The 24,695-nt window shown below is 37.4% G+C and overlaps 5 protein-coding genes and 1 pseudogene across 9 annotated transcripts; 3 read left to right on the plus strand and 3 right to left on the minus strand.

The window, feature by feature from the left end:
• The first annotated feature begins 3,459 nt into the window (after nucleotides 1–3,459).
• On the plus strand, nucleotides 3,460–4,996 carry LOC104819487 (putative purine permease 20). Of its 2 annotated transcripts, none has more exons than XM_010549579.1 (2): nucleotides 3,460–3,618; nucleotides 3,738–4,996. In XM_010549579.1, the coding sequence occupies exons 1-2, from the start codon at nucleotides 3,582–3,584 to the stop codon at nucleotides 4,889–4,891; spliced, it is 1,191 nt and encodes a 396-aa protein (XP_010547881.1). In that variant the 5' UTR covers nucleotides 3,460–3,581; the 3' UTR covers nucleotides 4,892–4,996. The 2 variants fall into 2 exon arrangements, with proteins under 2 accessions (XP_010547881.1, XP_010547879.1); XM_010549577.1 differs by having other exon boundaries at nucleotides 3,462–3,618; nucleotides 3,732–4,996.
• A 1,646-nt stretch (nucleotides 4,997–6,642) lies between these two features.
• On the minus strand, nucleotides 6,643–8,262 carry LOC104819488 (putative methyltransferase DDB_G0268948). Its single transcript, XM_010549580.1, has 2 exons — nucleotides 8,066–8,262; nucleotides 6,643–7,436 (listed from the first exon to the last, which is right to left on the minus strand). The coding sequence occupies exons 1-2, from the start codon at nucleotides 8,222–8,224 to the stop codon at nucleotides 6,747–6,749; spliced, it is 849 nt and encodes a 282-aa protein (XP_010547882.1). The 5' UTR covers nucleotides 8,225–8,262; the 3' UTR covers nucleotides 6,643–6,746.
• A 1,284-nt stretch (nucleotides 8,263–9,546) lies between these two features.
• Nucleotides 9,547–13,271, minus strand: LOC104819489 (probable methyltransferase PMT26). The gene is made up of 9 exons (XM_010549581.1): nucleotides 13,141–13,271; nucleotides 11,832–12,570; nucleotides 11,601–11,750; nucleotides 11,239–11,509; nucleotides 11,007–11,117; nucleotides 10,743–10,917; nucleotides 10,266–10,538; nucleotides 9,964–10,158; nucleotides 9,547–9,872 (listed from the first exon to the last, which is right to left on the minus strand). The coding sequence occupies exons 2-9, from the start codon at nucleotides 12,546–12,548 to the stop codon at nucleotides 9,644–9,646; spliced, it is 2,121 nt and encodes a 706-aa protein (XP_010547883.1). The 5' UTR covers nucleotides 12,549–12,570; nucleotides 13,141–13,271; the 3' UTR covers nucleotides 9,547–9,643.
• Nucleotides 13,272–15,379: 2,108 nt separating this feature from the next.
• On the plus strand, nucleotides 15,380–19,011 carry LOC104819490 (histone deacetylase 14). 3 transcript variants are annotated; one of them, XM_010549582.2, is made up of 9 exons: nucleotides 15,380–15,464; nucleotides 16,134–16,387; nucleotides 16,471–16,545; nucleotides 16,943–17,044; nucleotides 17,255–17,326; nucleotides 17,603–17,659; nucleotides 17,768–18,019; nucleotides 18,097–18,278; nucleotides 18,540–19,011. In XM_010549582.2, the coding sequence occupies exons 1-9, from the start codon at nucleotides 15,431–15,433 to the stop codon at nucleotides 18,838–18,840; spliced, it is 1,329 nt and encodes a 442-aa protein (XP_010547884.1). In that variant the 5' UTR covers nucleotides 15,380–15,430; the 3' UTR covers nucleotides 18,841–19,011. The 3 variants fall into 3 exon arrangements, with proteins under 3 accessions (XP_010547884.1, XP_010547885.1, XP_010547886.1); XM_010549583.1 differs by having other exon boundaries at nucleotides 15,432–15,519; XM_010549584.2 differs by lacking the exon at nucleotides 15,380–15,464 and adding an exon at nucleotides 15,533–15,683.
• Nucleotides 19,012–19,282: 271 nt separating this feature from the next.
• LOC104819492 lies at nucleotides 19,283–21,002 on the plus strand (annotated as a pseudogene).
• On the minus strand, nucleotides 20,372–23,955 carry LOC104819491. Of its 2 annotated transcripts, XR_002024468.1 has the most exons (3): nucleotides 23,586–23,955; nucleotides 20,922–23,407; nucleotides 20,372–20,831 (listed from the first exon to the last, which is right to left on the minus strand). XR_002024468.1 is itself a non-coding variant. In XM_019203201.1 (2 exons), exons 1-2 carry the CDS (start codon nucleotides 23,659–23,661, stop codon nucleotides 21,078–21,080), a joined length of 2,406 nt encoding a protein of 801 aa, XP_019058746.1. In that variant the 5' UTR covers nucleotides 23,662–23,955; the 3' UTR covers nucleotides 20,372–21,077. The 2 variants fall into 2 exon arrangements, 1 of the variants encoding a protein (XP_019058746.1); XM_019203201.1 differs by having other exon boundaries at nucleotides 20,372–23,407.
• Between the last annotated feature and the right edge of the window lie 740 nt (nucleotides 23,956–24,695).

A 24,695-nucleotide genomic window follows, 5' to 3' on the forward strand; every position in this document is an offset into this window, starting at 1 on the left:
TCCATCTATAAACCAGTTCAAGAAACTCGGCTGATTTCATAAGCCAAATATATGGAAGGAGCCGATGTTGGAACAGCTCACACATCGACAATAAGAACTTAACACAACTATTATAATGTCCGCTAAGGTTATGGACGTTGAAACTATATTCCCATGTCAACACGAGATTTTTTATCGTGTTTTGTCCATTTCTCGAGAATTATTTTACACGAGTTAACCTATCATAAAACTCTAAAACAAGCAAACTTAAATTCAAAAGTCTCTCGTAGTAGATAATCGAAAAAATAGATACATCTTATTTTTTTATGAATATCTCAATCGATTCTTTTAAATTATTGCTTATTATATAGTTTTATATTTACACGGTCTTAGAATCTCTATTATTCAGGTGTATTCGATCCCTACTCAGTATTCTTTCTATCTAGAAACCTGTCATATAAACCGCTCATTATCCCAAGTGCATCAACCTCATATACCAAATAGTGGTTTTTTGACACACATACTTCTATATTATAAAACAATATCAACACCATCAATCCTAAAAATTCTGTAACATTATGCAAACCCAAATTACGAAGAAGTTTCAACTCTACCGAACTATTCGATCGAGTTTTAGAGTCAGAATCAGACGGTTGGCTCTCGAACATGAAATGCTATGGCCGTTTCGCATCCTGCGTGTATATATATACCCAAGTAATCCAACCACAATTACATCATATATCGCATTGGACGAACCATAACAAGTGTTCAGTGTCACAATTCGATGACATTGATGAGATTCGAATACATAAATCTAACGTTTTTGCTACATGGAGAGGATGTGTGGATGAAATCGGAGGTGAAATGGCGACGGAGATGCTGCAGGAGGAGCTCGGAAGTGTTCAAAGTGCAAATTCACGATAAATAGAACCAAATTAAACCGAACAATAAAACCATAATTTAAACCAGATAAAACCGACGGATGTGCCTTAATTAGAAAAAAAGTAATACAAACTCAAATTATCGAGCAATATTATAACAAATAAAAATAAAATAGAAAGAGTAAACAGTTTAGTAATTTGTATACAAAGTATTAGTTTTAAAAATTAAATAAATAAGAGTAAATATTTTATCTTAATTAATGAATACATTGTTAAGCCATATTATTAAAATCTATCTCAAAAGTCATGGGACTCGTTGACTATGTCAGAGCTTTGAGCTTCTCGACACCGTTTTACATTACAACCAATAGGATGTCAATCGAGTAGGCTCGCGAATTTCAGACTTGGGTTGGAACCGGTCTTATTTTTTCGGACCTATTTATTTCAATCTCAAAGCCTGGCTTTATAAGCTTCGGGTTCGGATTCGGATTAAGCATAACCCACTCAATTCTTTTGTAATTTTATTTTTCTTTTTGAAAAAAATATCAAAGTTTGAATTGAACCCAATACGAAAACCCAATTTTTTTCATACCGAAAATTTAAATTCGAAATCTGACATTTTTCGGATGGGTTTGGGTTGAACTTCAGACCTAAATTGACCCCTCACGAAGAGTCTTTAAAGATTTGACTGGCTTACGTCCATGTTAAAAATGTTATTAAAATTATTAATTAAAAAACAAAGGAATATATATATATATATATATATATATATATTGTTTAATGATAATGTTTGTCATCAAGAATTTATGTGATTTCTTTTCAAGCTTTCGTACACGCAATGAAATCTTTTATTTCAACATAAACATAAAAACATATCAATAAAATTTGAAAAAAAACGAAATCCTGTTTTCTAAATATAACAAAAAATATGTATAATGCCCAACAGAAGCAAAAAAACAAACAAAAAAAATAAAACAAAAAGAGCTGCGCAATGTGAGGCTTGGGTATGATATATCCGGTGCTTGCCACGTCAGCTAAAGACACCTTCGTGGAAGATGCATACATTCCATTATGATGATGGCGTTTATCCCAGCTTATATTTTAAAATTTTCCCACTACCGGAAAATTTATTTTTTTTAGGGATAAGGGTCCTGTAATTGATGAATTCTATTTTTTTAGGGTTTCTGTTAAGGTATTTTCAGATCTCTTTATATTCTGAGATAACAATTTATTTATATTTATTTATAGAATATCTTATATTTCTATAATTTTTCTATTTGTATTTTTTTTTTCACTTTTTTACTCTATGCCTTATCTCCGTATATATAATTATTTATACAAACATTTAGTAAATATAACTTCTTCAAATGTATCAAACGGAATACGATTTTCAGCTCATACCAAGTTAGGCAAAAAAAAAAAAAAAAATCCATATAAGAATTCCAAGGCAATTAAATCCTTACACATAATCCTAACACTTATCTCTATTCGATTCGAATTCGATAATACTCAGAATTCGAGGATCTTTTAATCTTTTTATTTTTTTAGTAGGACAAAAATAGCTTTAATCATAATCCAATAGATTAATGTGTTTCAAATTATTCCAAGAATTATGTTTGACTTTTCCAATGATAATAATGATTAGCTTTAATACTCAACATTCGCCGCCATATTTGACTTCCATATTGACGCTGAAGTTGAATTGAGGAGGAGAATGTAAGTGCTGAAGTTGATCCAAGCTCTCGGACAAGATAAGAACAAGTTGTCGTCGTTTCGTTTCGTTTTATAAATATTGTATTTGCATTAATAACTGCAATAATATATATATATATATATATATATATATACACACAAGTCACGATTAGTGAAAGATTTTTTTCTTATAACCAAAATGGTTTTCGGACAATCCATCCTAGGTTTGGAATCAACCTTTATATATAAATCATTTTATTTTCATCCAGAAATTATTATATTCCCAGTAAATTTATCCGTCCTAGTCCTAGTTTCATTGGAATAAAGTACTATTGATTCTCCACAAAATGAGGGGAGTACGTGGAATTTCAATTTTTTTCCTATCTTTCATATGCGCAATGGAATTTATTCTTGGAACGCAAATATAATAACCATCAATAAACTCTAAATTTGTACTTTTACAATATTGATAAAATTCACGCTTTCACAAAAAAAAAAAAAAAAGACTATTGTGTAAATATAATATAAAAATGTCTAATGCGATGCGCCCAGAAGCAAAGACAGGAAAAGCTCTGCGTGCCACGTCAGCAAATGACCTAAAGATGTGTTCATTCAATTATGATTATGGTCTGCGTGCCACGTCAGCCAAGGGGCATTTTCAGGTTAGGTTTTTGATATCATTTAGTAGTCCAAAAAACAAAATTTTCTTGACAATAATTTTGATTAATGGACTAACGTTTCAGTTTATTTCAAAATAATTATGTTGACCTCCTCCCATGATAATGATTTGGCTTTGCCGCGTTGGAGTGGACCTGCAACTTGTTCACGAAATCACTCGCCGCCATACTTGACTCACTTCCGTACACGCCCACTTGCTTTCATTTTTTTTTTATATATAAATTCAGAGCGATAAGAGAACAGAGCAAGAACAGCGGCGACGTAATCGTGTGTGTGTATATATATATATAAAAAAGATATCCATTCAAATTCCTCTCTGTTCCGTACATCTCTCCTCCACGAGAAGCTGAAATGGGTTCCGACGAATCTCCCGACCATACAAAACAAGGTATGTGTTATGTGTATATATACATATATGCACGAATCTGTCGCACTTTTGCTTATCTTTTTCTCTGTAATCGATTTCTTGGTCTGGACTCATTCGTTTTTCTGTTTATTTAGAGGCAGAAGAAGTTCACGTACAAATTCAGAATCAGGCATCGACAGACGAAACCCTAATCCAGAAGCTCAAGCGGCGAAAATGGTGGATTTCGCTCTTCATCTGTGCGGCCCTCGTCGTTATTGGACGTTCTTTATCTACACTGCTGCAGAATTTCTACTACGTCCAGACGGGACGTGAGGTGTGTGGCGATCCAAACCATTTGAAGGGCACTTGGCTCCAAGCCATCGTTCAAAACGCCGCGTTTCCGGTCACCGCCTTTTGCCTCCTCTTCTTCCGTTCGTTCTCCTGCGGCTCTACCGAAACCCGGCCTCTCTCTCTTTCATCTTCTTCCCCATCCCTCGGCCTCCTCTTGCTTTACGTATCTCTCGGTATCCTCTTTGCAGCGTATAGTGAACTATACGCGATCGGGAAAACGCATACATACCTCTTCCCTTGGATCTTTTTAACGCAAATAATCTTCACCGCAATCTTTGCAAAGTTCATCAACAAGCACAAATTCAACCGTTGGATCATATTAGCGATCATCCTTTCAGGGGTCGCAACAGGACTCGCCACCTCTGAAGATGCTTATTACCCTTGTGAGGATGAGAGCTACAGGATGGGGAGAGGTGCTTTATGTGCCTTATTCGGCACCGTCGCATTCTCTCTGTCGCTATGCATCATGCAATTAGGCTTCAAGAAGGTGATAAAGAACGCCGATATCTTCGGCATCAAGAAAGGATTCGGTTCTGTGCTAAAGATGCAAGTCTACGCTTCGATGATCGCAACACTGATATGCTTCGTGGGGTTATTCATTAGCGGTGAACACAAGGATCTGAAGGAAGATTATAACGGATTTCACAAGGGGAAGACCCTCTACGTGTTGAGCTTGATCGGGTTATCGATCTCGTGGCAAGTAATGTCGGTCGGTCTCGTGGGATCGGTGTTCTTCGCTTCTTCCGTCTTCTCTAACGTTGTGAACTTTTGCGCTTCGCCGGTTACGTACATCCTTGTTTCGTTGGCGTTTCGGTTTATGGACGACGAGGTCACTTGGCTCAAAGGAGGAGCTTTGTTAGCTGGAATCCTTTGTTTTGCTTCTTACGTATATTCATTGTACAGATCCATGAAGAGGCAGAACCAAGGTGTAAATCAAAGGGAGATCAATGATGTCCAAACTTAGTCTGTACATTCTTAATGTTTAGAATATAAAAACATAAGTGTTTCTCCTTGTTTGCTTATGCTATTTTTATTTTTATTTTTTTTAATATACTTTATTTTTTAGATATTCATTCCTGAGAGATTATAAAAGTAGGGAAATCTAATATAAGTATCCCAACTTTACAAAATATGTCAAATAAATAGTTAAACTTTTAATTTGATCTAATTGCCATCTCAATATTAAAATGTTTCAAATTGATATTTCAAATATTGAAATATTCTAAATAGATCTTAACTTATGAAATTGATGGCGATTTCCAACTTCGACTCTAATGACGAGTATAAATTAGATATTAATTTTCAACATAAAAAATAAAATTAACGAAATCGATGACAATTCAAAATGACGACAATGTCTAAATTAAATATTAATTCTAATATAAAAACAAATAGATGGTGTAAATTGCTTTCAATTTTGTGAGTTGGGTATCCATTTGGAATATTTTAACGTATGAAACATCAATTTGAAACATTTTAACGTTTGAAGTATCAATTAAAATTAAAAGTTTAAATATTTATTTGACACATTTTGTAAAGTTAAAGTATTTATGTGAAAAGTTTCCTAAAATTTACCCTTAGTTTGATGTTTTCATTTCAAACGTTAATGTGCCATCCCGTAAATCCTAGAAACCTAGCTATAGAATCTTCATTTGAGCCGAAAATGGCTCGAAACATTCTGAAACTGGGCCCAGATCGGGACGGTCCAAAAAATTGGTGAACTCACGGATCGAAAAGCTCGATTTTGAGGCCTCCTTTTTCGGTGAAATTGAACAGGAAACAAAGAAAATAGTTCCTGTGAATCCATCAAATTGAAAATAGAGAAATTGATTGCTTCTGTGATTCGTGCTCGAAAACAATATAGACGGGTGATCCTGTATTCATGTTCCTGATGTACCCCTAAATGTTTCTCGCACCGTTCCGTCCGAAGCCTTGGTCCAATAGGAAAAGTAGACCGACCGGTCCAGCCACTCCTCCTTCCACCGTTTAGGCTGATCGTCGGCCCAGGAAGAACCGGTTTTGGATTGAGTCCGTCCAGCTAGCCTAGACCGGATCGGTACAGACTTGGTCCTCAAACCAAAATTTGTACTTAACCCAACCGGTAAGTAAGAGACCTCGAGAGAAGTAGAATTGATAATTTGGGTTGATCGGAATCCAGTTTGATCGTAATGAAGGTTGAAAGAATGAAATGAAATTGATTAAAAATGAACAACCAAGAAAGATAAGATAAAGATGCGTGTGTGCATGAACGGTGGATACTCGTTGCATGACTACTTGTGATCGGAGAGTTGTCAGGATAGTTGGCATGGCGTGAGATGTTACTTGAAAGGGTTCGAAATGTTATCTTACGTATGTTTGAACTTTGAATATATTGATTCTGTGAAAAAATAGGGGTGGACATTTCGTTTTGGTTCTTCGAAACCGAACCGTACCGAAATGAAAATCTTGATATTTTTTCCGAACCGTACCATTCTAAATTTTCGAAAGGTATATTTTTTTATAGAACCGAATTTTGTGGAACCGAACCAAACCGAACTTTATAAAATTTCCAAAAAACCAAAATTTTCTTCAGAAATTTTAATTTAAAAAAAAAACCGAAATAAAAAAGAACTGAATAATATACGGTACTAATTTGGTACAAATTTAAAAATACAGAATAAATTGTTCTCGAACCGAACTGCTAAAATTCCGAAACGAATCCCGAAACATCCGCCGTAAAAGCATAAAGAGTATAACCTCCCTTCATTTTTATTTTCATGGACCAGGAGACATTACAGACGTAAGCATAGATCGTAAACTAACCTTAACAATAAACGCTGTCACAGAATATTACATACAAGGACATTGCTTGGCCGATTACGTGTTTTGTCCATATTACCTTCGGGAACTTTCCCTGCAAGCATGTAAGCCTTGTAGAAAACATCCTTAACTTGTTCTTGATCGCCCCACGCAGCCTGAAACTGTCTCAACAGAGTTGGGGTTACGAGCTCCACACCTTGTTCCTTGGCCTTCACGACTGGCTGCCACGATCTCAGAAACCCGAGAAACCCGTTAAGCGAAAGCTTATGCGGTATGTTAAAAGGGACGGGATTGCCCTCGGACCCCAACCCGATGCTCTCGAACGGAAACGGCAGCGTTTTGTAACCATCAAATGCCAAATTCATCGTGGGGTTCCGGAAAGGAAGCGTGGAATCCACCAGACGGTCCATGATGGGATCTACCTCCGGAGAAACTATGAGACGGTTGTAGACACAAACAGCGATCACGCCACCGGGTTTTTTGAGAACGCGTCTCGCTATGTTGTAGAATCTCCCGAGATCGAAATAGTGGACAGCCTGAGCGGCTATGATGAGATCCACGGAGTTTTCCCCGCCGACAAGAGACACCAGATCGTCGTCGGGCATCGATGCCGGGGTGTGATGGTAGGCGACTCTCGGATGCTTGATTGCTCGCTTGAGCTGTGAGTCGTTTATATCGGTTGCCACTACCTTTTCATAGTACTCGGCTACCTAGAAACACCATATTAAAACCATAGTATATATATCACCCTTGATGGTTTAAAACAAATGAAATTATATATCAAAATAAGCTATTCTCAAACTATAATCATTTTGGTATTATAGCCCATTTTTTGTAATCAAATTAAAATTAGAAGATTAATATTTGAACTGGTCAAATTTCTCTAAATAAAACCTAAACTTTTTTTTAATCTTTTAACTCGAACTCTGATATTCATTCTTAAATAAACTTGAATTTTGTCAACTACGTCAAATTTAACTCTAGATGTTAACATGACAATCCAAACGATGACGTGGTAATTTTGATTTTGACCAAATGTTATCACGTTTTGTGTCATGGAATAAATAAATAACATATTATATTTTTCTTTTAAAAAAATTTAAAAATTCTAAAAAAAAATAATAAAAAATAATACATATAATTACATGTATATATGTATACTGTATACATACATATATATATAAATACATATACATATATACATATTTTATATCTATACACATATTCTAATTTCCCTAATCAAAATAAGTTTCCCCTTATTCTTGTTGTGAGGCTAAGTTTCTATGAATAAATAGCAAATGAGAAAACAACCAGTTTATGAGTAGGTGGAAATACATACGCCTACGGCGGGGTGGCCGTTGCCAGTTCCGACATCCCAAGCGACGTTGTGTCCGGGCGTTCGAGCCGCTAACATTCGGAACCACTCGGCCGGATATCTCGGCCTAGCATCGAGGTAAGCATCGGCTTGCTTGTCTGACAAGGAGGCCAATTGTGCCATTTTTTGTTCTCCGTCCTTAAATTATATATGCTCGGGTTCAATTGCATCTCTCTTTATAAACACATCCTTATATAGAGTTCAAAAAAGTTGGGAAGTAGAATCTTATGCCCACTTAATGTTGTCTTTTTCATGTTTTAGGTCTTTAACTATTCCTTGGTTCCTTAGTCTTTAATTATTCTTTGATTTTTCCTGCTTTTATATATTGAGAATGTGTTCCATTTCAAAAGATAATGTCGAATCTTAAAATTAAATAAAGATATTCGTTCCAAGAGTATACATTGGGAGACGAATATTAATGTTGCAAACCTAAAAACAAACATTGAAATGATCGTTAGCCGAAAAACACTTCATATGATTTTTAATGCATTAGCAAGTGATAAATAAAACTCATTTATGTGTTTCCTTCCAGGGTTTTGAAGAAATTAGAGATGAATTTTGGGGGAAAAAAATGGCTACTTCACATTGATGTAGAAAAATCTGTGTCAAATCAATAATATTCGTTGTAAAAAATTAATACATCGTTAGAATTCGTCTATGAATTTGAGAGAGAAATGCAAATCAATATATATTTCTCTGGAGAATAAAAAATTCATATATTTATTAATAAGATTTGAACTGATAGATATATTTATTTATTTTTTCTAATTTGAATTTTAAATTGAAGAAGATAATTGTGAATATGGAAAAAAAGAAACTAGTTTTGAATTATTTTAAAATTATTTACAGTATAAAGGTGTTCGAGAAAACTAACATTACTAGATCTAATCTCTAAGTAGATTAAAATTATTTATTGTAACTTTTATTGGATATGAATTTAATAATAGTGAGTTTAGATTTTTGGTTCACAAACAAAGAAATTCTATATGAACATGTCAATAAAGTTATAGATGAAGGGACAGTATATTGTTGTAAATATGAATTTCATGATGAAATTATATTATTATATCAATCTTAATTTTGATTAGCTATTTTAAAAATTACAATCTTGTATATTGTTTAAAAAGTTAAAATTTAAATATAAATATAAGTATTTAATCTCTTTAATGCTTCACGGGGCTGGTCATAGCTGTAGATTGTGATGCAGTGTGGGCGATGTTTGTGTGTCCTTCGGAAAGACGTCTGCAAGGTGCCACGGCTTCTCGAAAGTCATCCAAACCAATCTACGGATAGACCGATCAGACACTCAGGGTGCGGCGGCCTGGAACAGCGGCTAATCGGTTGAGACAGAGGAACAATTACGTCCGTGATACGATACGAGGTAGATCAGAGGATCGAGTACGGCGGCGAAAGTGATTTTATGGATAACGAATGTAGCTCCAGGATTGTTTGTTGGATCAATAGAACACTTGAGGACCATTGTTACTATTATTCATTTGGTACAAAAAAATGGCATTCCGACACGAAGTTCAAAATGGGTTTTCAAATGGTGGCATATGGTAGTTGTACGGAATCCGTGGGTCGCCAAAATGTCTTCTGAACACACAGCAAACCCTCCTCGTCCATAGAGTAAGTCATTCGTACCTCCCAGTTCATGGACCTCACCAGAGCCTCGAGCTCATTGATCGTTTCCACGTTGTCCCGAACGATCAGATTCCCGTCAGGCCTCAGCATTCGATCCACTTCCGCGAGCACCGCCACAAAATTGCATCTGTTGTTTGTGGCCACATCGGTTTCCACGTCACTAACGTTGCAATCACAAATGCGAAGAGAAATGCTGAGGAAAAGGTTATCACACTGACCTATTTTTTATCGCAGAGAAAATATGGTCAGCATGGACGAGGTCGTAAGTACGGGGATATGTACTGAATGATTCACACCAGTCGTGATAAATTCCAAAGAGACCACGTTCGTATATAATGGGAAGTGTATCCGCCGAGTCTATTGGAACCACATTCATGACCCACACGTCTAGGTCTCTAAGCGCTGCCGCAAATCTGCGAAAAGAACCCGATCGGATCAGCATGCAAGAAGAAAAGTCTGTTAATCAAAGCTAAAACGATCATAACCATTCTTGTGCAAATTCAACAGATGATTGGCTTACCCTCCATAGAAAGCTTGCATGTCCATGACATTTCTGATAGATGACCAATCGATTCCGAGTCCATTCAGGTATGACTCAGTCACGACCCGTTTCCAGTGTTCATAATCTGCAGTGAAATCTTCCGGACCCGGTTTACTGAAAACTCCTACTTGGGAACCCAACAACCAGTAAGGAGGTTTCTCCATTCTGGCAGGCCACTGCTCGGGCCACTGAGATCCACGTTCTGTTTTGTCCTCCGGCACTTTGTGCATGCACGCTTGAAGAGGCACCTGCCTAAAGAAGAAGAATCATCCAGCTTATTCACTTGGTTAATGGACTAAAAAGCACTTCAATTTTGCAAGTTGTTTCAATATGATTTAATGTTCTTGGAACGAAATGCTCATAAATTTAGCTTATTTTAGATGGGGAAAAAAATCTCGAAGCAGCTATTATTTCATAAAGAAGTTGCTTTCTCCTTTGTGGGATGAAGAAGCTTACCATGCTGCGTTTGGATCATCAGACGGAGAGCAAAGAGGAGGTTCTTGCTGTGATCTGCTCTGGTAGCAGTCATTCGAAGTAGGCTTCCTGAAGGTTGCTATAGAAACGCCATTGCGGTCATCCTTTTTGATGGATACAAGTTCCCAGCACATGTCCTTCGTTAGTTTACTCATGGCTGAAACAGTTCCAATAAGACGAAACGGAGCATTAGTTTTAGTTTACTACTCAATGATGATTCATAATGCCATATGAAAGGAAATTAACCTTTCCAGATTTCAACATCTTCTGGAAGATTCTGATAAACAGGTGTAGCTGACCACACGAAAAAACCTCCAGGCCGTAACACCCGGTTCAGCTCCAAGAGAAGTTTACCACCTTCACATAACATCATCATAAGAAACGTGACAAGGAATATATGTAGCAAGAGACTGTTAGATTATCGCCAAAACAACAAAACCCATATTACGATTTTGAAATATATAAGCGTAACTATCACCTTCTATGTGCCACGGTACTCTACACCGCGCACAATGGACTAAGTCAAAAACTCTGCCGGGGAAAGGAAGCCTCTGAGTGCCCATGACAGCAGAAATGGCAGGGAGGCCTCTTTCAAGGGCGAACTGCACCTGAGCTTCATGCTCATCTTTAGGAGCTAACGACATTGTAACCACATCCTTGTCGAAAAGAAAACCTCCGAAGCTAGCAACTCCACATCCGACATCCAATATAACACGCGTTCGTTTTCCCCAAGCAATTTCAGGTACAGACTGCGACAAGCATAGAAATGAACTCAAAAAACAAATTCAATAAAAGAAAAGGAAGAGAGGGAGAGAGATAGAAAGGGCGGAAGAAGTTTACGCTCTGGATGAAATCAATGTAATGACTAGCACCGTGCTTAAACTGAGTTCCACCACCAGGAAAAATCAGGTATTCGCCACTAACTTTGACCCAGTTTTGGCTCTTCTTGTATTCAGCGAGCTGGGTCTGGGGAACGTTGTTATACCATATCTAGAAAAAAAAAATAGCAAAATGTCAGTCTCACAGCATGGAAATACATACCACAATGAAGCAACATAACAGATGGGATACCTTTTCTCTGCTGTTTGGCCATCGAATTGAGCGTTTGTACCCCTGGGGAAGGGGAACGAGACACATGGGTGGCTCTTGAGGGCAGTGCCTCTCTCGATGTTCGTAATGCATGTTGGAGCGAAGACTTTTTACTGCCAGCAAATTATCAAGGCATGGGATGAAATCAGGCCCTGCAGTGGTATTGCAGAGCTTCCAACTGTAGTCTTTTTTGGTATAAGAAGATAGCTGAGCATCCTTTTCATTCTTGGACTCTGTTGCCTGAGTAGGGAACGAACCATTTGCGGACGCCGTTTCATTTAGAAGCTCGGACTGCGCACCTGAAGGTAATATGTCATTAGACTTATTACCTGGCTTCACCCGATTACTTTCTTTGTCATCAGAATTACCATCATCATCCTCGGTATTTGTCTCCTCTGTTCCAGAATCTTCATTTTTACTCGTTTTGTCCTGTATCTCATCGGCCTTTCTGCCTCCTTTGGCCGCATCACCAGGTAAATCGCCTCGGCTATCCTTGGTAGATGGAGTAACCTGCTCCTTCGCTTCACCTTTCTTCTCAAGAGATTGTTCATCGAATGTTGTAACGCCCACTGAAGATTGTGAAGTCATCATCCACACACCAACTAAGCCTAATGCCACGAACACAACGATCGAACCTGTCGAGCAATAACCCGACAAGTACCTTCTATTGTCCATCCGACTGTTTCTGACCAACGCCATAACTTACTACTTCCTGTTAAAACTGCAGGCAAATGGCATGTAAAACTCAGGTAATGTTTCCACCAGAATTCCACAATGCCTCTACAAATTAACAATTTCTTCGCTATCCAATACAGAGTAGCAAACTTAATACCAGGTAACACATTCCCAAGCAAACAAAAAGAAAATGAAATTAAAACAGCGCAAGAAGTATACTAACAATGAACTAAGAACCCTAGCGCCAAAATTCAAACACTACAGTTCCCGCTGCAAACGATTTCGAAATCGACACAAAATTCAACAACCATCGACATTGTGCATGCTATCCAGATCACCAAAACATCGAACCGGAACGAAACGCACAGGCGAAAACAAAGAACTCAAATTCTCGACTACAGTACGACAAACGAGTCACCAGTAGCCACGAACCGGAGCGAAACGCGAAGCGATGAACAACGAATCAAGCAACAAATGAACTTCAAATCGTGTTCCGAGAAAGAAAAAAAATCGAAAAAAAACGATCATCATCCGAAGTACTAACGCAAACAACGTCGATCAACACGTGAAACCGAAAAAAAAATGGCTTCCAGCAAAAAACCAGATTTGGCGTTACCTGATTCTACAAAACAGACGAGCAGATCTAGAAAGGCAGAATTGTAACAAGTGATCGGTTCATTTCCGTCGCTTCGCCGGGAAAATCGAGGGAGAAAAGAAAAGCTGCAACAGAGGAATTTAGAACGGAGAAAGACTCTATATATATGAACGGAGGCTACAACAACATCTTAGCAGCTCCTGCAACTAAACGGCATTTTATTTAATTAATTAACAATAAAGTTTTATTTTTTAAACCAAAAAAAAGTTTTAATAAAAAAAAAAATCATAGACATGAAGTCTGATACTCTAGAAAGGTAGGAGACAGTAAACTTTGTCACGAAAATCCCAAAATAATTTTGTTTCTTCCTTTTTTGGCTAAATGGTAAAATATATTCAAATTTATAATTTATATTCTAATTTGGGCAGATTTTGCTTATTTTGATTTCCCAAATTTTATTTTTTTAACGTACGATTTTAAGAAACACGTTGAATTTATTGAGTAACTGTATTAGATTAATGTAGAAAGATATTAGGTAGACAGAAAGATTTTTTTTTTAATATTTTATACTCATATTAAATCCTGCATGAGAGGCATTAATCATTTTTCTACTTTTTTACAGATTTATTTCTGAAGTCAGATATTCCAGAGGGAAGTTGAAAGATTTGACAATGAATAGTTAACATTTCTTTTGTAGAGTTTTATCACAAATGCAATATCATTATGTATTATTTTTCCACACAAAAAAAAATGTTTTCCTTTTTTCTAGGGTAATTAAAAATGTATTATTATTTATAAAATTATCATCTCTGGTTTTGGCAGATTTCTGCTTATTGATCGATTTTCATGCTAATGAATAAAATTTCTTTTTCTTTTTTTTAAAAAACAGATTTACAGATTTATTACAACACAAATCTGGTGGTTTACATTCTTTATTTTTTTAGCTAATAACCGAACTTGTTTTTTTTCTTATTTTGCAAGATTTATTGGAAATAAACAAGGTTTGGATGCCTCGGGATTCAGTTTCGTATTTGTTAGATTCATATTATTCTCTTGTAGAAAATTTTGGCCCATTCGATTATTAAATTGCATCCTATTTGGTTATCGGTTTTGTTTTCGTTTTAATTCGATTAAAAAATATTTATTTAAAATTTTTTTTTTTAATATTCGATTCGATAAAAAATCTATTTATAAATGGTAGATTTTTTTTTTAATTAGGTAAATATATTGTTATAAAGCAAGTCAACTAAAATCTAAAAGAGTTATACTCCCAAATCTAAATAGAATTTCATGAATCTGGATTTATATTCCCAAAAATATTTGGGCATGAATCCAATCCAAGTGTAATGAGAAATGATTTCATTGCACTCCATAATGGACATATACACATTATTTTTAATTGATTTTTTTAATTAAAATAATTTTCCAATTTTTTTAAAAAAACTATATTTTATAAAATTTGACCGGTTATTTTTTTGTTTTTAAATCTAAAAACTCTAAAAATTCTATTGGACCAATGGATTTGTGGTAGATTTGAAGGATTGCTGGGAATTAAGAGTTTTTACTAAGTTCATGTATGGATGTAAGTTTTTAAATGAAATAGTTTTATAAGTGGAAGATTTTTTCTTGGGATTAACCATGTATTTTATTACTGATTAGTAATCAACTAAACGTTTATCTATCTAATTAGACAAATTAATATAATGGAGTTGTTCGTTTAGTTTTGTAACTATGATATAACTAGAATCAAATTACCACAACCCTCTTCTTTATAGCAAATTGGGATGGGTTATACATGAGGAACTTTTCAATACAGCTATTCATAATCAAACGTATCGAAGCAAAAAGTATGGTATTTTTTTCGAATCGAATTGTCCAAAATTTTCGAAATATAATTTTTAAAAAATTGAATTTTTTGTCGAATTTCAAAAACCTTAAAAATCGAAATTTTCTTAAAAAGATTTTTTTAAAATAAAAACTTTAACCAAATCGAACCAAATATAATATTATAATTGATTGATACATATTTTTATAAAATTAAAAGAATCGAACTGAAATTATTTTCGAACGGAATACCAAAACAATCATCCTAAACAAACCGTGAAAAATTACCGAAATACTACGTGATAGAAAAAAAAAAGTTATAAAAAAAAGTTATGCCAAACAATGTTATTATTTTTCTTTTTTCTTTTTTTCTTTTTATATTTTCTTATTCTATTTTGTTTTGTTTTTCAGTGTCCATATAAAATAAAATAAAATGGGGAAAAAATCTTAGAAGTTGGAACTTTGGGTTACCGAACAGCTCTATTTCATGGCGTTAATCCTCCGACCTTTCTCCGTTTCTGGTATATTATCCTCTTCCTCCTCTCTGCGGGCAGATTCGTCTTTGGCTCAGACAGGGTTCTGTCTCTTATTCGTTTTTGTTTCTTCTCGTGTCGTATTCCATCGATCTTATTTTTTGGCCCAAAGAACTGAGAACTGTCAGGAAGATAGGAAATTGATTGCTTCTTGATAAGCTTAGCCATGTCGAAATTGTTCGATTCGATTGCAATGATATTGACGCGGTTCGGGCTTCTACATGAACTATTAAGTCTCTAGATTACGGAATCCTTTATGGGTCCTGTCAAATTTGGTGGTTACTAGCAAGTGCTCTGCAAGGGCATCACCAGTGATGATCCCAGTGGTTGAGAGTATTGGAAATAACACTTGGGTTTGCAATTACGTGTGTGAATTTAGATTAAAAATACAAGCTTTGATGTGGGGATGTTTAATTTTCAGGTGTAATCGAATTCAAATGAGTTCTTCCATTGCTCTTGTCCTTTATGATGGTTTTCAGTTTGTTTATCATTTGCTGAGAATGTAGGGGTCAGGTGTTCTTGGTCGGAACAGAAGAAGAGATAGGTTTCGAATATATGTATCAAGAAGATGTTCTTAGATATTCCAGTTGAACGGATGATGAATTGCGTATGGTCGTTGACATAGATTCTTTTCTTGTATTCTCCTTTGGACTTTAGGAAGTGCTGGATTTTCTGCTAAAAAATCTGTATTCAAGAGGAAGAATCATCAGGGGATTGGTTTCGAGATGTTTGGATTGGATAGATACATGCAAAAGCTATTACCTTTGACGACAATACGTTCTTTTGGACCGGCGGGAGCTTCCATTTCTTGCTCGTACAATACAGAGAACGATCCCCTCTTACCTTCTATCCAACAGTTAACCGATGCTCGTGTCATCTATAGTGTCTCTGCCGCATTGGGTCATAATAAGGTAGAAACATTTGGTCAAATTATGTTCTTTTATAATGTTTTCATTCCTTTTGAAGCTTTCTTTTTTTTCGATATTGTTCATAGGAATCACATCCCGAATGCAGCGCCAGAGTTCCCGCAATTGTTACTGCTCTTGAGAAGAGTGAGCTCACTCCAAAGGTATGGGAAAATGATCCAAATTTGTTTTCTCATCCATTTTACCGATATTCAGGTTGACACCTCATATATTTTCTTGCATCAGATACAGATATTGTCTCTGTTTGGGAACTTATCATTTCTTGGAAAAATATAGAAGGGTTGATCTACACTTGTCTAGACTTGAATACAAACCCGGAAAAGAAACGAATTATTTCTATGATACATTAGATACTTTTACTCGGTATATTGCTGAAATATTCACCATTATATATGTGCCTCGGAAGCATACACATTGATTCCTGTGATGAATAAAACTCGGGGGGACTTAATGGTGAAGATCTCTGTCACTACATTGACGTGTGATCTGTCCATGAAAGTTAAGTTCTGATTGGTATCCTTTTTTTTTTCTTTATTTCAGTTCCGAAGCTCGGAGATTCTTGAACTCAGAAACTTTAAGCCTGCATCGATAGAAGACATTGCAAGTGTTCATGAAAAGGCTTATGTATTAGGCCTGGAGAAGGTTATTCACTTTCTTGTTTTGACTCAGTTACCTTTATTATTCATTGATTGGATTCTAAAGACAGTCAATTTCAGTCACATATCACAATTCGTGAAATGAGAAAAGGCGTATGTATAGCTTTGCTGATGGTCATGTAGAGGTAGGATATCGAAAACCGTGGAGTATCACATTTATTTTCGTCATTTCTGAGGCGATCTTATCTGTGTTTAGGCAATGGATCGGGTTTCAGAGAAGGGACTAGTTCTCATTGATGGTTCAGGGCCAACATATGCTACTCCTACGGTTGGTCTATTCATTTTTTGTTTTCCTTCGTCGTATCTCTGCGCATTCCGCTTTTTCTGTTTCGCCTAAGTTGCATCTGTCTAAGGAAATTGTGCTATTTGTCCATACGAAGCAAACTTCTTCTCGTGTTTGGAAACAACTTTGGTACGATGGCAAATAAGTGCTTTATCTGATGAAACCGACGAGCCTCCTTTTCTTCACGTGTTTTTTCTCTGTAAGGACAGATGCAGATTTACTAGGACATGACACCTTCTTTCTCTCGACGTGTAACATCAGACATTCCAAGATTCGCTTATTGCAGCAGGAGCAGGAATCGCGTTAGTTGACTCAGTGGTGATGTCTCATCTCCCCACGTTAGTCTCTTTGTAAAAATGATCTCTACGATCCGTTATAGTCCTACTGGAAATGGTAGATTCTTGGAAACTTGGTTTGGCATTTCAGATCGCCGCATCTAAGATAAGCACGGATCCTCCCACTGGTTTCGCTCTGGTAAGACCTCCGGGACACCATGCAATCCCAAAAGGTCCAATGGGGTTTTGCGTGTTCGGAAATGTGGCCATTGCTGCTCGCCATGCCCAACGGGTACACGGACTGAAGCGGATTTTCATTATCGATTTCGATGTTCATCACGGGAATGGAACAAATGATGCATTTTATGAGGACCCTGATATATTCTTTCTTTCAACTCATCAGGTAAAGCAAAAATTTCAACTAAATGTCTCCTCTGTACTTATTGTGTAAATTATGTTACCGTCTTTCCGTGAACTCAGGATGGAAGCTATCCCGGGACAGGGAAAATCGGCGACATAGGCAAAGGAGACGGAGAAGGAGCCACTTTGAATTTGCCTTTACCCGGAGGGTCAGGTGATATCGCCATGAGAACTTTGTTCGATGATATCATCGTTCCATGTGCTCAACGGTTCAAGCCAGATATGATTCTCGTCTCCGCAGGGTAAGTTACACTTTTGATATGGTTCCAGGTTCTGTATTTCGAAATAACCCATCGTGGTTCCGAAGAACCTGAACCATAACTTGTGGTACGGGTTTCTAGCCTCGTCACACCCATTTTTATATCATTCGTAGTGAGTAACCATGACTCAGATATCAACGAGACCAATCACCAGAAAACCTGCGGGTATCGAGTAAAAATGTCCGCGCCCTATATATCTTATGCTCTATCAGGATTTTTCTGGCTTTTTCTATGACTCCTTAGGTACGACGCCCATGTCCTGGATCCATTAGCAAAGCTGCAATTCACGACAGGAACGTACTACGCGTTGGCGAAAAGCATCAAACAGCTAGCCAAGGAACTGTGCGGAGGGCGCTGTGTGTTCTTCTTGGAAGGAGGCTACAACCTCCAATCCCTTTCGCAATCTGTTGCGGATTCGTTCCGAGCATTTCTCGGGGAGAAAAGCTTGGCCGCGGAATTCGACAATCCGGCTTACCTATATGAAGAACCGATGACAAAGGTACAACAAGCAATTCAGAGAGCAAAAAGTATTCACTGCCTTTGACTATGATTTTCCCTTCATGCTCTCAATCTGTTTTTTTTTCTTTCTTTTTTGTGTAATTCATGAAAACCATATTCAGCTTTTACATAACATATTTAGAGTTTGTTTTCCACATTATAAAACTGTTACCCAAACACAAAAACCGATGAAACAGAAACACAAAGCATTTGTTCATATCACGAGTGTAGGAAAGAGGCATATATTCCAAATCACATGTTTGGTTTCTGATCCCGATATTAGTTTGACCTGACATTCGATTACCGAAAAAAAAAGTTGGTCAGAGTTTTACATATAACAGAGTTACAAACGATCACTCTTTATGGGTAATGGCATTGCATAGACAAAAGTTGCACAAAAAAGGGTTACAAACGATCACTCCTTATAGAGTTTTTCCATTTTTGAAGTACAAAAATTGATTCCTCAATTTGAGTGAATACACAATAATTGATTTGGTTAACAAAAAATAATTGAAATGAAATTTATTATAAATTTATATTTATTAATTAGTTTAAATTTTAGTACGTTAGATAGATGTTCATCATTTACAATTTTGAAACTCGCTTAGCGACGTCTCCGGCCCTTATCAATGACATGTTTGCTTGGAGCCATCTTGCCTCGGCTATCGCATTGTCTGAAAACAAGGAAAATGCCTTCGCCTCTCTCCACAGTGTAGCTTTCTTCACTATCTATCTGCATCTCTGTCGTCAGACCCTGTTCATCTCCTGGATCATATGGAACTTCAGCGAGTTCTACAAATGTCTCATTTTTGGAAAGGGGTTGTGATCTCGGGTTTCATCACTGACGCGATAGGAACACATTCGGTTTTCGGGGCCTTTTTGTCCGGTCAAACGGGCTTCGTGGGTGTAACCCTCGTCGAAAAACTCGAAGATTTTCATCTCAGAGCCAATCCGTGAAGGCATAACTCTTGGGCTGCTGCTAAACACCAAAGGGCTTGTCGAAAGGATAGCGTCCTTGCTGTTGGAAAGGATCAAAAGTTTTCAGGTGATGAAACTGGCACAACCTGTGATCCGGAGAACAGTAAAACCTGCAATCCGGAGTAGAACTTAGGGAAGAAAGAAGAGATTCCCTTGAACGCATGACATTACCCAACCACTTATCTCCGTAACCGTAACTACTCGAGCCCTGCTCCTCTTCCCTCTTCCGCTTGCCCCACTCGTGCCTTTTGAGCGCATGCTTACTTTCAGAAACCTTCGCCACCATGGTGATCGTAGCCGTGATCATGTCTGAGCTCATCATGCCTATTGCAACCATCGTTTGTAGGCCTGCGAAAAGGTTTGCTCCATATAAGAGGCGAACCATCCAAAAGGTGAAGCCGGACAGCGGGTTTCGGGTGCTTGTATGCATCCACACACCGCATAATGTCCCCACATTAATCAACCTTCTCAGAGCTTCACATTCCACGAGGAGATCACCCATATGTATCTATGTACTACATCTGCCATGCTTATCGTCCACAACTCCCGTAAATCTGGACAACCAGCTATTAACAGAACCCAAGCTCAATCAGACCATATCATCAATGCCTTTGAGGATTACGAGCAACACGCTGCGTAAGTCAACGTTCAGCCCTTTACATCTATTTTTCCGTACTCTAAGTCTACGATGTACGAAGATATATCCAACCTAACAGAGGATAAACATGAATCCTTCATAATTATACCATTCCACAAACCGCAAACAGTTGATGGAGGAACGAAAGCCATCAACCCGGCCTACCGCTTATTCAACCAGAATCTACTTGAAAATGCACCTTGTTCAGTAGGAATTCTTGTCGGTAAAGGACTCAACGAGGGCACGAGATTGGCTTCAAACATTGTATCTCTCCAAGTGGTTGTATTATTTTTCTTGGGTCCAGTCCAGAATGACAAAGAAGCCTTAGCCTTGGAGAATTTCTGAACACCCGGGTATCACCATACCAGTTACGTGCTACGTTCCGGGTGAGGATGTAGCATTACCAAAGTCCGCTCCTGAAACTGATCAAAGTGACTTGACGATGACCCGAATTGCTATGGACTTCAGCAAGGAAAGTGAGCTTGATGACGAATATGTAAAATGTTCCATACCTGCAGTAAAATGCTCCACCCATCAAAGGAAGCCACACCTAAGCATGAAAGGGTAGTATCTCGATTATGTCTCGCCATAACACTCCAGGCTGAATCAAGCAAGATGTTGGGAAGATATCCACAAGTAGCAGCCGTTTTATAGCTACGATAAATTAATCATCTCCAGGCTCCAAAATCGATGGCTTGCAGAGATATATGACCTAAATACAGATCTTTCAAGTGTTGTTTACACAAACCCATCCGCCTTCCATTCAAGCTAGGATGAATACAAACAGCGAATCCAGTTCTCCAACTGGGAAACTTCTGTCTCTCCATTGCATGTAGCGTATAAACACAAGGTGCTGGGGCCGAGCAACCGATTACAAAGCAATTGCAAGGCCTCGACCGGCTCACCATCCGGGCTAGAGATAATAGACACAAACCACTATAAGAAATGCCATAAGTTAAATTCTCATCTCCATCAAAGGCGTGAGAATCTAGTTTCCAGTGTTCTATCTCTTCAACAAATGGAATCGCGCTAAGTTCTGAATCCAGGCGTTTCTCTATTTCATTTTCATGTATTCGATATTTTGCTGCCAGAGTACGGATGCATGATTTTCTGACCTGATTGTTGATGATGAGCTTTAACTCATCGAAATTGCTACAGCCTTGGTACCACACCACCCATCGCCGAACAAGTCCTGAAAACCAATCAATTATCTGATCTGAATCTTGCAAAATTAGCAAAGAATTTGAATGAGCATAACCCTCTGTGGTTATTAATCCGTAGCGAGAAAGACGCCTGCTAATGGCATCAGTAGGAGCAACAATGTCTCCATACCATACAGGTTCAACAGAAGAGGTTGGACTTGCCAAAAGTGCTTCCGAGCTAGATGTCTCTGAAGAAACATATTCCGAAGCACATTTTTGGAACTTGTAATATGAATCTCTTAGTTCTTGAGGAAGTGAAGGTTCCGCAACATATTTGGACAATATGAACTCCTCGCTTCTAGCTGCTGAGGTTTTTACTATGTCCTGCATCCATATTTTCACCAAGGCCTTGTACCAATGATCAGTTTCCATCCCTGCCTTTCTGAAGCAAGATATTTTGCTTAACGTAGAGTTACTATCGACCAAGCTTTTGATTTCAGACTCTTTAACCTTCTTCAAACCATGTCCCAACCATTTCTTCCCTATCCTACCGGTACCCAAGCCCCAAGCCTCTTCTCTCTGCAATGCAAACAGCTTGACCTTCTCCTTTAACTTGTGAACAGCTCTAACAGCCGGTGTTTCTCTCACAATTTTTCTAACTACGGTCCCCAGGAAGCGAATCCCACGTGTCTCTTCACATGGTGATACGTCCGATTCATCCATGACTTCCAAATACAAAGAGTTGCGTAAAAACTCCATAGCATCAGACTTTAGATCACAAGCAACGTTTTTGGGACCAGCAACAGAGAAAAAGATCTCATCCATGAATCTACAACAGTTAACTCTTACAACAGTGTCTTCCTTGCCCGGCGTAGTTTTCAAAACTTGTTCTTTGATCTGTCTCCTAAACCAGGAACGAAGTTTAGAACCGGACCTGTTTTCAATAGTAAGAGAATCGGGATACAGTGCCTCATGCCTCATTGAGATTCTGCAAAATTCACGGTCAAAGAGGTCAAGATATATGTTCATCAATACAGGGCACAACGTCCCTTCTTGTGGAAGACCGTGGCCCTTTGGGAATCCTCCAAACTCAAGATTGAGAACCTGAGCTTCAAACATAGTTTGCAGCAAGCGATATAAGCTGTCATCTTCTATTCTCTCCTTCATTCCAGAAAGCAGTTTCTCAAAGACACAACTATCTAGCTTTTTGTTTAGACACAAAGTGAAACACCAATCCGATTTAGACATCGTGTTGCTGACGAACTTCAACGCGGAGGTATATCCCCTCCCACTTCGGCAACCATGTGAAATCTTAGAGAAATGGGGCCTGTAAACAACTTCCAGAACTATCCTGATGGCTTCTTGAACAACCGTCAAGGCTACACTGGGCAGAACAAGTACCTCTTTGGTCTTACCTCTCGCAACGAGAGAGAATGTATTGGCACTAGCATCAAAAGTCCCGCTCGAGAGCTCTTCTGCAATAGCATCAAACGCTAAATCCCCGTCACTCTCTTTTATCGAAACATTGGAGTTAAGTCTAATACAATCATAAGCATCCCGAAGGGTTTCTGGTCTGGCAACCACTTTCTTCAACAGGTCTTTGAACTTCCCGCCAGTGTATTGCTCCTTGGCCCTTTTCTTTATCCGGAGTTCCAGAGATTTCTTTAGCTCCACACGGCTTCTGGGTTTTCTTTCATGAAGACGACAAGACGATTCTTCAACAAGACAAGCGAGTTCTCCTGCCAATGAAACCGTTCTTGCTTGCTCGCCATTTTTCTCATCATCACTCGCAAGAAATGAATAACTCGCACAAAACTGCACTTCTTGACCATGGATCCCATTTACGATACGTGAACCTTCAAGAACAAACCAAACAGAGAATGACAAATTTCAAAAGGTCAGTCCTTTTCTGTATTACAGATCTTAAAAAACACTGGTTTTGAATCACAAATTCAGGTCAAATTGAGACAAAATTTCTAGAATCCTCTCCTGGGCAGACAGAAAAACCACGGTCGAAGGTTTTTGCGATCTTACTCGAGGCAGGACTAACATTTCTGCCCGCAAAAACCACAGCCTCGAACACATTCCTCCGGAGAAATCTTCTCATCATGATTCAGAGAATTAACAACGCGAACTCCATGACCCAAAAAGCGATTAACAGATAGGGTTCCGATACTTGAAGACCCATAAAAAACCACGAACAAAATAATGAACTTTTCCGGCAGAAATCATGCTAGATAGAGGGAAGAGTGAATAAAATAGCAGCGGCGAGAGTGATCGGCGGGGAATCGGTGGAAAAAAGTCGTCGGAGATAGAGAGGGTGACGGAGTTATGGTGAAGGATAGAGCCGCAAAGCAGAACCAGACATCGTCGTTCTGAACCCTGCACTGGTCGTAGGGTTTTAGATCCACTTTGTCAAGGACCAAACCAAACAAAATCCAAGTTTTTTTTTAAATTTTAAATGCAAAAATATTAATACTAAATATTGATTATGAAATCACATGAAACTTTAATAATTAATATATTATATAAAAAATTAGATATTTATTGAAAATTTTAACTAAGTTATATATTTCTATAATTTTTATAATGGAATTTTGAAACTAATTGTTTTGGAAAAAATCAATAATAATCTAAAAACAATAATTCGTGAATTTTTATCCTCGTCCTTAATTCAGGTATCCGTTAAAAATAATGGTGTAGGATTTAAAATAATAATATTTTAACATTATAATTTTATAAAATTTAATGATAAATGTCAAAATAATATTTTGTAACAGTATTTGAAAATATTAATATGTATCAAAAAAAGTTACAAGACTTTAAGTGGAACACGTTTCAGACAAAAGGGGGAACAATACAACGATATCCATACGTGTCTGCAGAATATCGTATCCATATTAAAACATATTTAAATTATTTTTACATACTTTCTTATTATGACATAATAACACGAACTGTACATGTCATGTATCTCGGCGTATATATAGATATATAGTATTATTTATTTCCTTAATTTTGAATACCTCCACTTTGTCCATGAAAAAAAAAAAAGCTTACCTTTCTTCCACCTTTGGCTGTTCACATGCACAATAATTATATATATATATATATACATATATAAAGTAGCAATAGCAATATATA

The sequence above is a fragment of the Tarenaya hassleriana genome, unplaced genomic scaffold (assembly GCF_000463585.1).
Source record: "Tarenaya hassleriana unplaced genomic scaffold, ASM46358v1 Cleome3, whole genome shotgun sequence".
In the NCBI taxonomy this organism is placed as follows: Eukaryota; Viridiplantae; Streptophyta; class Magnoliopsida; order Brassicales; family Cleomaceae; genus Tarenaya; species Tarenaya hassleriana.

Excerpts from the sequence above, each read along its gene's own strand:
- LOC104819487 (XM_010549577.1), top strand. The coding sequence starts at position 3,582 with ATGGGTTCCGACGAATCTCCCGACCATACAAAACAAG. Across the intron at positions 3,619-3,731 it reads TCCCGACCATACAAAACAAG|AGGCAGAAGAAGTTCACGTA; the intron begins GTATGTGTTATG and ends CTGTTTATTTAG.
- LOC104819488 (XM_010549580.1), bottom strand. The coding sequence starts at position 8,224 with ATGGCACAATTGGCCTCCTTGTCAGACAAGCAAGCCGATGCTTACCTC. Across the intron at positions 7,437-8,065 it reads ACGGCCACCCCGCCGTAGGC|GTAGCCGAGTACTATGAAAA; the intron begins GTATGTATTTCC and ends TGGTGTTTCTAG.
- LOC104819489 (XM_010549581.1), bottom strand. The coding sequence starts at position 12,548 with ATGGCGTTGGTCAGAAACAGTCGGATGGACAATAGAAGGTACTTGTCG. Across the intron at positions 11,118-11,238 it reads AGTACCGTGGCACATAGAAG|GTGGTAAACTTCTCTTGGAG; the intron begins GTGATAGTTACG and ends TGTTATGTGAAG. Across the intron at positions 10,918-11,006 it reads AGATGTTGAAATCTGGAAAG|CCATGAGTAAACTAACGAAG; the intron begins GTTAATTTCCTT and ends GAACTGTTTCAG.
- LOC104819490 (XM_010549582.2), top strand. The coding sequence starts at position 15,431 with ATGGCGTTAATCCTCCGACCTTTCTCCGTTTCTG. Across the intron at positions 18,020-18,096 it reads TCTTTCTTTCAACTCATCAG|GATGGAAGCTATCCCGGGAC; the intron begins GTAAAGCAAAAA and ends CCGTGAACTCAG. Across the intron at positions 18,279-18,539 it reads ATGATTCTCGTCTCCGCAGG|GTACGACGCCCATGTCCTGG; the intron begins GTAAGTTACACT and ends ATGACTCCTTAG.
- LOC104819491 (XM_019203201.1), bottom strand. The coding sequence starts at position 23,661 with ATGATGAGAAGATTTCTCCGGAGGAATGTGTTCGAGGCTGTGGTTTTT. Across the intron at positions 23,408-23,585 it reads AAATGTTAGTCCTGCCTCGA|GTTCACGTATCGTAAATGGG; the intron begins GTAAGATCGCAA and ends TTGTTCTTGAAG.